Source organism: Prionailurus bengalensis, chromosome F2 (assembly GCF_016509475.1).
Source record: "Prionailurus bengalensis isolate Pbe53 chromosome F2, Fcat_Pben_1.1_paternal_pri, whole genome shotgun sequence".
Lineage (NCBI taxonomy): Eukaryota > Metazoa > Chordata > Mammalia > Carnivora > Felidae > Prionailurus > Prionailurus bengalensis.
Window position 1 is genome coordinate 52,048,516 of NC_057353.1, and position 11,707 is coordinate 52,060,222.

Sequence of the window (11,707 nt, forward strand, 5' to 3'; positions counted from 1 at the left end):
GTTTGGCTAAACTTAATGTAATTCTTTCCCCCCCAAAAGATACATCTTAATATGTTCTGCTAATATTTACCTAAAGTTAGAGTTTTTCTTAGACATAGTAATTATTTAAAGATCTATAATTTCTGCAATTAATAGCCAAATATTTTTGCCTGAAGGGTAAGTAGAATTTCAAATGCTTATGCTATTATTGTATACTAATAACACTATGTGCTTTCTGAAATGCTTTGTGTATGCTTCCTCAAGATCTTCAAACTACCTCAGAAATAGAGTGCCAGATAGTCACTTATGTAAAAATTGTTTAATATTTACTAGGTTATTACAGAGCAGTTTGCATTTTAATTCTTATTACATTACATTTAGCATTAAGACAACAGTGGGTCAAGTCTGGCTTTTGTTGTTGAAGGTTCACTGGAGTAGAGTAATCACAACATGGTCATCTCGGCCTTGCCATAACATCTCTCCTTCGAAGTCAACCAGTCCATGCTTCCTGGCACGCATAAGAATGCCCACTACTTTATCTGAAATGCGAACGTATCTGTCAAAGAGGTCTCCAAAAGTAACCTGAATCTTGCCATCTCGTCTGTGGTGGGCCATCGTGCGGATGATGAAGCACATGTCCATGATCTCTCGGTAGATGTGCTCCTCAGCTCGCTTGGCCCTTTCTGCAGTTTTGGTTCCCTCCTTGGGACGGCCATAGCCTTCATCTCCCTTGTGCAGGCGGGTGGACATGGCCAGCTCGTAATCAAATTCCTCACTGAAAGGATTGAGCTTCTGTGTCTGTATGTGTTCGTCAGCCCATTGTTGCCATCTCCCTTTCAGGTTGTCCACTTGGCTGTATTTCCGCTGGGCCTTGCAGCTGAGTTTCTCTGTAAATCTATTTGCCCTAAAAGGTAGAGAGGGTGAAGGATCAAGACACCGATATTTAACATCCAAGTGTTGTTTTCTCTTTGTACTTCCTACGCATATGCATCTTAACGTAAGTCTAATTTTTTCACTATAAACAAAATATAATCACAGTACAAAAAATTAGAAATGAAAGAAGAAAAATTAGAACGGTCACACCTTTGTTCTTTATTATTTTTTTTTTCAAGGATAGTTGACAACCACCATTGTTCTTATTTTGGTATACCATAAAAAGTATTAAACTCTATTTCAAGGAAAAAGCTTCCTTACACAAATATAATGTAAATATGTGTGTCTTAACGTTGCATGTTAGTAACATTTTAGAACTGGAATCATATGAATATATTAAGAGGAACCACTTTGTATAGGAATTCAGGAACCAGTTATTTTCCCAAAACAAGGCTTATTATACATATAGCACACGTGTATTGTACTACTTACTTATGTATATATGTTCATATATGGATTTTTAGGAGAGTGTATTCTAGTATCAATGATGTGCCACGAATTTTGGAATATCAAGTTGTATAGGTAGAAGACAATAGGTAGCAATTGTAACATTTATTGAATACTTGGTGCTGGCATTTTTCCAAACACTTTTTATTAACATTCCTATGATCATTCTAGGAGATTGGTACTACTAATCTCTCTTCACAGGTGAGGAAACTGAGGTCAGAGGGGTTAAGTAACTTGCTTAAAGACACAAAACTATTAAGTGATAGTGCTGGGATTTGAACCAGGTCTGTGTGTCACTACTGTGAAACACTGCCCTAAACCAGTGGCAAAGGCAGTATTCAAATACCAACTGTCTGAGGCTAAAGTCATTATCCTTCCCACCGTGCAGTGATGGTACTCATCATGGGGGGTACAGTGTCTAATAAGTAGATGATTTATGTTTCAGATGTGTGTGTATTTTCCTTGCAATTTGGAATGCATTTTCTTGTTATTAAAAAACATCATTGGAAAGCGTAGACCAGTAGTATCGTGAAGGTGCAGGCCCAATTTTAAAATAGGTAGTTTATCTTTAAAGGATGTCTCTGTCTTTTCTGTATCTCCAGTCTCCTAGACTCTTTTCTCCTAGGACTCTTTGTCTTCACAAGGAAACTCTCAGACTGTCTAAAAGTCAGAGATTTATATTCCTCATTGTCACGAGTGACCCGCCCTTCCTTCTCTCCCCAAGTGCCCTTATGTCTGGAAGCACGGGGATTGGTGCTGTAGAGCCTCACTGAAGTTGCTGGCATGAACCACAGGCCTGAGCTAAGTGGCCCCTCCTATCCAAGCTCTCACAATTCTCTCTTCAAAACCCAGCTACAGGTCAGATGTGAGTGTTCCTCACTGTCCAATCTCACTTCCTGAAATCTGGTTATCCCCATGCAGGAAACTCCCAGATGTGGGTAGGGAGACAAAGATTACTTCTAGCAGCACAGTTTTCAAGAGAGGAATAACAACCACTAGAGGGCGAACTTTCACTAATTCCCATGCTTTGTGTGTTCAAAACTATGTTTGCTGCATTCAGTTTCTTTATTAAAACAGAGCCAAAACCAGGGATATGCTGATACGTATAACACTGTTATTCTTTGTAGCCGTGTGGACAAAAGTATATGACAAAGTTAATCTGGCAAAAAGCACATAAAAACAGTATACACAAAGTATATAACAAAGTTAATCAGGAAAAAGCACACAAAAACTGTATACACAATTATTGCAATTTTTAAAAATCACATATGTGTGGAAAAGTGCTAGGAATTACACCACACTGAAATGGAATGGATTTCCCTCAGCCCTCTGGTCCTCACCATCACCTGCCTCTCCACAGACTATCCCTGTTCAGAGTATGGACTGCTGGACCTTGTTATTAAATGAGAGCAAACATTAGAACCTCCCCTTAGAACCATGGCCATCCATGACAGGCATCGTCTTCAATAACAAGCCCAAAGCCGTCCTAACATATATAACCAAAGCTCACACCTGATTTCAGACTGGGTCATCCTGCTAGAGAAGAGACTTGAAACGTCTCAGAAGAAAGTGAAAAGAGTAGCATCAGTTGTTAACTCACACAAATGTTTCTCAAGCATCAACTGTACTTCTGTCCTATATAAGAAAATGTAATACAGTAGTCCACCCCTTATTCATGGTTTCAGTTACCCGCGGGCAACCCCAGTCTGGGAGCACAGGAGCTTCCTCCTAATGAGTCATCGGAAGGTTAGCAGTAGCCTAACACTACATCACGGTGCCATCATTCACCTCATTTTGTCATCTCACGTAGTCACAAAAGAGTGAATACGGAACAGGAAGATATTTTGAGAGAGAGACCACATTCACATAACTTTTATTATACTACATGGTTAGAATTGTTCTATTGTGGTTAATGTTTTTACTGTGCTTAATTTTGTAAATTAAGCTTTATCATAGATATGTACGTATAGGAAAAAAAGAACATAGTATATATAAGTACTTTCTGCAGTTTTCAGTATCCACTAGAGGTCTCAGAATGTATCCCCCACACGTAAGGAGGGGACTCCTGTACATCTTCCCTGTCAGGTGCTTTTGGGCACTTCGGCATCCTTTATTAAAGTAGCTATGACACCTGGTGTGTGTCAGATACTGTTTTAGGTACTCACTGAATATTCAATAATGAAAAAAAAAAGACAATAAATAATCACTGAAATATATTCATGAAAATAATGAGACTAATACAAATTTGAGTATATGGTAAAATTCTAACTATGTAAAATGTGTACACATCAAGATGAAGAAATCATTAGCGTGTGCATAATTGAAAATAACTGTTAGTATTCAGGTCCAGTTTTTTTTCATTTTTTAAAAAAATTATCTTTCATGTTGGTATCATGTTGATTTTGTAATTTAAAGAAAGGGAAAAAAAGGAAAATACTCAAATTGGCATCCAAAGCTAACTTGTTCAAACTGTGTGTTATATGAGTCTCTGATTCCTTGATGTGGGTTTTTTCCCCTCTAATTTTCAACTCTGTGTCTTTAGGGATAGGGTTGATGTTGGTGAGGTAAAAATCTCTGAGGAAGTGAAGCATTTATCTTCTAAAAAAGCACCTCCTAATTCTTAATGCCCATTTGTTACATTGTCAAATTGTAATTCCCAATAATAGGACAGAAGGAAAGCAAAGAAATTGGTCCAATAAGGAAGAATTAGAAAATAGGCAGGTTATAAAAGATGAAGTCCTAAGAGAAAATATACCTTAATGAGGTACCTTACCTTAATTGTCTTTATCTTATAAACCTTCTGTATTGTTATTGTATTTCCAATTTTAAAAAAGCCTGAAAGTATCATGTTTAAATCAGGATTAGAAAATGTTATACCTTGAATATCCTCTTGGTCAATGAACATAAGAAACAATATACTTGCTTATCCTGTTTTTGTTTTCAAGTAACAATGAGAATAATAGTTTAGATTGAGTTTCAGAAGTACAATCTAGTATAAATTTATAGAAAGCAAAGCAATATTCAAAGACTGACATCACACCCATATTTAGGATAGTAATATTTAAACTTGCCTTCTTAGTTTCATTCTTAGTAAACAAAGTTTCTTACAATCAACAAGTATTTCCCTGGTCCTATTATGTGCAAAAGTAACTAATTCTACTAGACATTCTAAGCATTCTCATTGGAAAGTGTACATTCTTTCACTGAAATAAATTCTGAAATTTATTTATCTGTCAGCTTTAAAAATGACATCAGTTCGAGGGTTCCTTTCTTCTGTGAATGGGATATTCAGCAATATAATGAGAATATAGGAACCAACTGTATCATAGGTTTTATCATTCTGGAGTAATAATTATATGGGTAAGTTATTAAATATGAATAAACCCCATGGGAAATAAAAGTCTTGAAAGGCATATTTCAAACTTAACCAAGTTCACTGACACTAGAAACACTCTGGTAGGTGGCCTTCACCTGCATCACCAAATGATGCTTCAAAACGCCGTTGGGCTTGGAGGTGAAGTTTTCTGGTCTGTCTTGGATCTGCCTGAAGAAAGCAGAGATCTGCTCTCATTGCCCCACTGCAGAGTGTGACTCTACTGCAGCCAAGGGGGCATCTCTCCTCTTAGCACAGCAACATTTCTCTGTCAGGAAAGCAAATAATTCCTTTCCGACTTCCCGGGAAAGTGTTGCCAAGAATTTGCTCCTCTGTGCATTGATTCGCTTACTCCTCTCCACAGGAAGTGTAGCCAGTTTGATTAAGGGAAGCATGCATTCACAGGGTCACATTTATCTCTTTCTGTCAGCAATCAGATTTGAGAGCCTGGCCTGTGATTCTTCTTGCAAATTGGCAACTGTCCTCAGCGTCCATAGAAAGGGTTCCACGCTCTAGAATTGGGGTCGATAGCAGAAAGCCATACTTTGGCCTCTGTTTCTAATAAAACCCTTCAATATAGTTGTACCCAAACCTTACACTTTGGGTGTTATTAGGATTCCATTAGTTAAGCTGACACTTTGCCTTCCATTTTATATCTTGAGTCTGTTTCTACTGAGAGAATTGGTAGATTCTCAGAGAATCAGTGGTTAGGAACATAAGCTCTGTCATCAACCTTCCCAACTTCATCACTTACTAACTCTATGATTTGGATACATTTCTTGATGTCTCTGTGTGTCCATTCCCTTATCTATAAAATGGCATTGTGATGCTCAATTATTATTTTTGCTGAATGTAACTTGGCAGGGAGGATAAGTGGATGTTTGGCACTTTTGTACAGGAGATCTCACCATTTTTGTACTGGTGAGGGATGCAATTCCTTTTGTCTAAAGGAGCTGGACCAAACAAGTCATGTAGCCGTACAATCAAAACACTCAGTATTTTAAAAATACGGCATAAAATAGAAACCATTTTCATAGGTTAGCAAAACTCTGTTAGTAAAGAATATCTCTACTTTTTACCAAATCTGACTTATTCATTTTTATTATCTATGAAACATCTTGACCACCAAGAAAATTCTTTCTACTTGGTCCCTCATGATACATAATTTGTTCCCTATTGGTGGAAATGGGTAATTAATGGCACTTAGGATTAAGTGAACAAAACCCCCCCTTCATATAGGCTTACTCAATAATGCCACACTCATTTCTCAAACAGTATTTGAGAGTCCCAACAGGCTTCTGCTGTAGTTTTCTGAGCACAGCTAGGATTACTGCTGACATTAAGAGATGCTGTCTCTGCATAAGACATTCTGGTACCCTATGTACTCCAAGACTGAGAGAAAGGAACCAAAGAAGGAATGAAGAGATTTAATCCCACTCTTCCACCCCAGCCCTGAGGACCAGTCTCCTAGTGTCCTGTAGGATTGGGATTACCATGGCTGGGCCTTCTTCTCTGCTTACAATGCATACAATTTATTCACGAGTTCCTCTGGGTCCACTGCTCTGCATATTAATATCAAAATAACTCTATGGCTTATGTCTTTTTTTTTAAGATGAGGACAGAGAGGATTTGCCAAAGTAACCATGATTCAAACCTAATTGTCTCTTATTCAAAGCTTATGCACCTTCCCATCACACTAAGAAGGTGTCCATGTACATGTCTGACTTCAGGAACTTGTGAAGGGTCATGTATGCGAGTCCTCACTTCCAGGTGAAATAGTTTAGAGTCTAGTGAAGAGGGTGGGATTGGAAGCCAGATTGCCTACCTTCAAATCCCTTGGGCTGTACACTCTTATACAAATTTTCTACTATGTCTTTGTCTTATGCCCCCATCTATCAAATGTGGATGATAATTATACCTACCCCAGGAGAATATTACGAGGATGAAACGAATAAACATAAGAATACACATTGACAGGTGCCAAAGAAGAATACATGCCTGGGAGATCGATGCCAGCTGTCACATTCCTACCTCTGGCCAATCCAAAGCATGCTGACAGAAGATCTTCATTGTGCCATCCTCAGTCTTGATTCTGTTAGGTTCTAGTATTCCATTTCTAGCACATACACACCCACACCCAAAATCCACAAGGCCAGAATTAGACTGTGGTTCCATATGTTCTGGTAGAACAATTATATCTGATAACGAATTTCTGCATGAACATGAGTAGAACACAGATCCAGATCTCTTCACACATCCTCAAGGCCCCACCTAAGAGCACCGTGTCTGCCTTCAAAACATTGCATTTGGAGACAGGCACATCTCAGCTTTGTCACAAACTTGCTGGGTAAACTTTCCCTTCTGAACTTTAGTGCCCTGATCCCTGACATGGGATACTACCTGCCTCAGAAAAGGACAAAGCATGTAAAATACCCGTGGCACACATTAAATGCACGAGGGTTGTTACAATTATCTAGATGTGCCATTTCACTTTTCTTGAAAACATGTGATATTGTAGTCCTCTTTCAAAATGCCTTTAAAGTCACAATCTGTAAGACAGTTTTTTGTCAAACCAGGTAATCAGGTTTGTTCTTTACCTTATTTCATTAAATTTAAAAAGCACACCCACACATCTAATATTCCAAGAGGGAGTCCGTTGATCAGCATTCATCAGAGACTTTTCACATATTTTGATATTCTACAGTTGTGGATTGAGATATCCAGACTTTCTACTATGTGCAGGTGGAGTGTCTTGAAAGACAGCATGTCTTTTTTTTTTCTGTCTGAACAAATGTATCAGTTTGACTCAGTGTGTATGTCTGAGTGTGTAGGTATGTGTATTTGACATCTAAATGTTTTCGGATTGTGGTATTTTAATCACCTGGCTTTAATAGTGTGTCTGTCTTTGTTTACCAACAGAACGAACTTTTTCTGAAACGTTGAAAAATTGCCAAATAATAGAATCTATATGAATAATAACACCTTATACATATGGAGTATATGTGGCCGGTACTGTGCTAAGGGCCTGGCAGCCTTAATCTCGTTTACTTCTGCCAGTACAACAGACTTTATCCCCTAAGGTTACTGTTGCTATCATTTTGCAAAGAAATGGGTTTAGAAAAATAAACTGGGTGCATGTGTTGAGAACATTTAAGATCTACTCTCTTAGCCACTTTCAAGCATGTAACAGTGTTGTTAACTATAGTGGGGGCGGAGCTGGAACTTGAACTTGGATCTGACTTCAGAGCCTACTCAGGAGTTAGATAGCAGCCTCCCCACCCGTTTACTGGGTCACAGAGACCTCTGCCCCGCAGGCACTCTCTAGGTAGATGTGTCTGCTGATAACACTACAGACTGGTTTGAGACCAGGGAAAGGTTTGCCCGCTGTACCAACAAGCACTGTTTCAGCAGAGAAATAAGTCAGTTTGTTACTCATCATAGAATGTATTTTAAAAATGTACCCAAAGCAGACAACCTTCTCTGGTGGCTTTATCTTTGTTGAGGCTAAGACTTGAGTAGCCAGTTCAAAACAGAAAGCAGAAAACAAAATAGTATAGGCCCTCGACCCCAAGTCCCATGTGTAGCTGGGCACTGCCCCTTTAGTCCCCACAGGACCTCACTGCCGGCCCAGTCTTTAAGATTCTCCTTCTAACCTTGGTAGCATTTCCCTGCTCTCCCGGTCCCCATGGCTGATCACGGCTCCAAGGCAGAGTAAGGAGCTGAAGGGGGCATTCACTTACTGGGAAGGCAAGGGGCGTTTGATTCTGATGGCGACCACCTGCTCTCCGTCCTGCTCGGGCCTTTCCTCGGTCTCCCCTCCGTAGCCGCTGTCCTCTGTGTCTATGCTGTCACTCCGCCACTGGGGCTCATCCCGTCCCATCTCTTTCCAGCCTTTGGTCAGCTCGGACACCAGGTTGGCGCACTTTCTCCTGCGCGTCGGGGAGCCATGGCTCTGGAGGATTCTGTCAATGTCATCCTCTTGCCGCCCGGCTCCAGGCATGTCACCGTCCTTCTCGTACCTGTGGCTGAGGTGGCTGACATCCCCTCCTCGCTCGTAAGCTTTGCTGACAATCGTTTTGGTCACCTCTCTCCTTTTGATACGAGACGCTTCAGCGGCTCCCTCTGGCTTTTGGGAGGGAGACTTCGGGGCGCTCTGAGCTTTCTGGTGGGGGGCGGGGTAGATCACTGGCTTAGGAGCTCGGGGTGCGTCCTGGGTCCCTCCCGGCTGCCAACCTGTGGGCTCTTGGGCCTGCCTGATGCTGTTCTCGTTTGCCCACTGCTGCCAGCCTCGGGCCAAGTTGATAACCAGGGTGGCTGTGCGGACCTTCCGGAGGGCACGCTTGGCTGGGCCCTCCTCTCTTCCCTTCTCTCCCAGAGCCATGCCACCCTTCTCTTCTCTGCCGGTAGCCCGGGCACTGGCTGAAGCGACTGTCCACCTGTGGAGCGCCTGAGATTTAAATAGAAGCAGGGTGTGGGGTGGGAAGAGTTTGGTGACCGTGGAAACTATGTGAAATATTTCTTGCCAAGATGTGGTGCCTTCCCCGCGATGGTGTGCTTTTTTTAAACCCTGACGTCTCCAGTTTCATCACGGCAGACGGACGTCTCTGCTGGTAAAGGACAGTGATACGCACTCCCTTTCTTCTCAAGTGCCAGAGTGGAAATGACTAGATTTGATCATGTGCTCAGCCCTATGTTCTTCTTGACCTTAAAATATGGTCCTACCATTTATAGCGGCGTAAAATATGTGCACAAATTGTTCTAGGAATATTATTGGCTTGTTCTCATTTAAATCTCAAAAGGGCTCTTGATTAGTCCCATTTTATAGAGGAGTACATTGAAATCTCACTTCCTACAGCTAATATATCCGTGATTCAAACCCAGATCTGTCTGATTTAAAACTTGTGCTTTTTACTCTAGTTATCAAAGATCCTATTACCTTTTTCTTTTGTCTTCACCTCTATTTGATACAGACCTTAGAATCACCTCCTCCAACCTTAATTTTCCAGATGAGAAAACCGAGGCCCAGGTAAGGGGGAGACAAAGGGCGGGTTTTCCAGTCTCAAGCTTGAATTGTTGTATAGACAGGTCATATTGATATGTAAGACGATGGTCAAATTTTTGGTCCAATTTTTTTTTTTTTAAGCTTTAAATTAAGACCTACACACACACACTGACTTTCGGAAATTATTATTACAAAAAAACTTTTCAAATATGTTGAAAAATATTTTGTTTCAAAAAAGATCATTTAAAGACAAAATAAGTGAACGCTATCAGAAGCAAACCCCGCATGACCTTTTGTTTTTAATAACATACCCTTCCTTTAGGTTGATATAGAAAAAGCCATGCATTCGATTCTCGGAACAAAGATTGAAATACAATTTTTAAAAAAGGACTAGATAGATAGGTCATTTGGAGAGAAAAAGAACCAGATATGAAGTATACTAAACCAGATAAAATGCTCAGAACTCAGCACTGAATAATTTCTTAAAGTAAGACAAATTGAACTTTTTCTCATACAATAGTCTATAGACTTCGGAACTGTATCCTTTCCTCTAATCAATATTGATTGAGAATTGCTGTCTAAGAGCATAAAAAAAGGGCATGAAAGTCAGTTAATTCTAATGGTGAGATAAATTTATTTAAAAAAAATATGTTGATGTCAGTTTTTCATCATGTAGGTCATTTACCTCCTAAGATTAAAACAATTTGGGAGATGATTTAATACTCTACCTAGAAATCTGTCAGATGTGTACTCAGAGTTCAACAGCATCTGATAAGGTTAACGGAGACAAAATCTTTCTTGATTAAGAGGAAATTGGATCACAAGGAAAGAAGACTATTACAAATCAAGATTTAAATCTGAGTCTGAAATTTCTGGCATACTTTCCCGGAATGTAGATACACTGCAGACTGTTTGGTTCCCGTTAGATTCCTTTCACCCCACTTGGAATGCCCTTGGGAAGAAATGGGGTTCTTTAGAGATGCCCATGAGCTTAGCCCAGGATCAGGCTAATTTACAACTGTCCAGGGAGTTTTTCTGCTCCTCTGTGCACACTTGCTCCACGTTCAATTCTGATAGAAGGAGACAAAGTGGAGACAGTAAAATGTTATTGGAGTTTCAATATTAACAGGCTTTGCGGTCCACTGCCTGGGGCTTGGGGCTGTCAGCAGATGGTCTTGGCAAAAAACAGAGGCAGCTCCCAACAGAATCTGGTCATTCTTTCTGAGATCTCACTTTGGCAACTGCGGCCTGTGGCTCTTCATTCCTACATCTCCAGAAGAGAGTGTAAAATTTTTGTTTCCTTCTTATGTCTACTTTGGGCATTCCTTCCCTAGAGCAAGTTCTGTATGCTACCTAGTGTGCATTTTATAAGAAATGTTCTATCTTCTTTCTCAACCTAGATCTAAATTCTTAGGAGTTCAGTATTCTTCTATTGTAATAGAAAGTGCAAAAGAAATGGAGATAGAGTCTCAAAGATAAAGATATAGTAGAAAAAGCAGTTTACAATGTGAGCTTCCTATGAAAACATGAGATTAGAAACTGTAAGTGAAGGTTGGGAGGTGATTAATGAAGTAATTACCACCTAAGAAATGTGTCATCAGTGTGAAAGTGTTTTGAAACTATATTCGTTTTTACTTGATTCTTATGGGCAATCCTAGGGAGGGAAGGGAGTTGTATCTATATACTTCTTTGCATTATGCACTTAGGAGTCAGGTAGGACCAACTCTCATAATCATCTGTGTACTTTTACTCAAGACTTCAGAAACTTACATTTGCTCAAAGCTTTTATGAAACAATAATTTCATTGATCCTTTATACATAAACTACGAAGTCCTTTAATCATTCCGTTTCACAAAAATAGGAATAAAAAGACTTGAATACAGAACAAAAAAGAGCTTCTGATTTCAAGTGAATTTACTCAGTGTTCATGGAAGGTATATAATGGGCAAAGCGTGATGGTAGACAATGTGGGT

General features: G+C 39.8%; 1 protein-coding gene across 1 annotated transcript; it reads right to left on the reverse strand.

Moving 5' to 3' along the window:
- Positions 1-279: 279 nt before the first annotated feature.
- ABRA (actin binding Rho activating protein) lies at positions 280-9,175 on the reverse strand. The gene is made up of 2 exons (XM_043601597.1): positions 8,473-9,175; positions 280-883 (listed from the first exon to the last, which is right to left on the reverse strand). Exons 1-2 carry the CDS (start codon positions 9,111-9,113, stop codon positions 406-408), a joined length of 1,119 nt encoding a protein of 372 aa, XP_043457532.1. The 5' UTR covers positions 9,114-9,175; the 3' UTR covers positions 280-405.
- Between the last annotated feature and the right edge of the window lie 2,532 nt (positions 9,176-11,707).

Bases quoted from the DNA above. Each gene is read 5' to 3' on its own strand.
- ABRA (XM_043601597.1), bottom strand. From the start codon at position 9,113: ATGGCTCTGGGAGAGAAGGGAAGAGAGGAGGGCCCAGCCAAGCGTGCC. The intron at 884-8,472 runs GTAAGTGAATGC...TCTACCTTTTAG, and splicing joins AAACGCCCCTTGCCTTCCCA to GGCAAATAGATTTACAGAGA.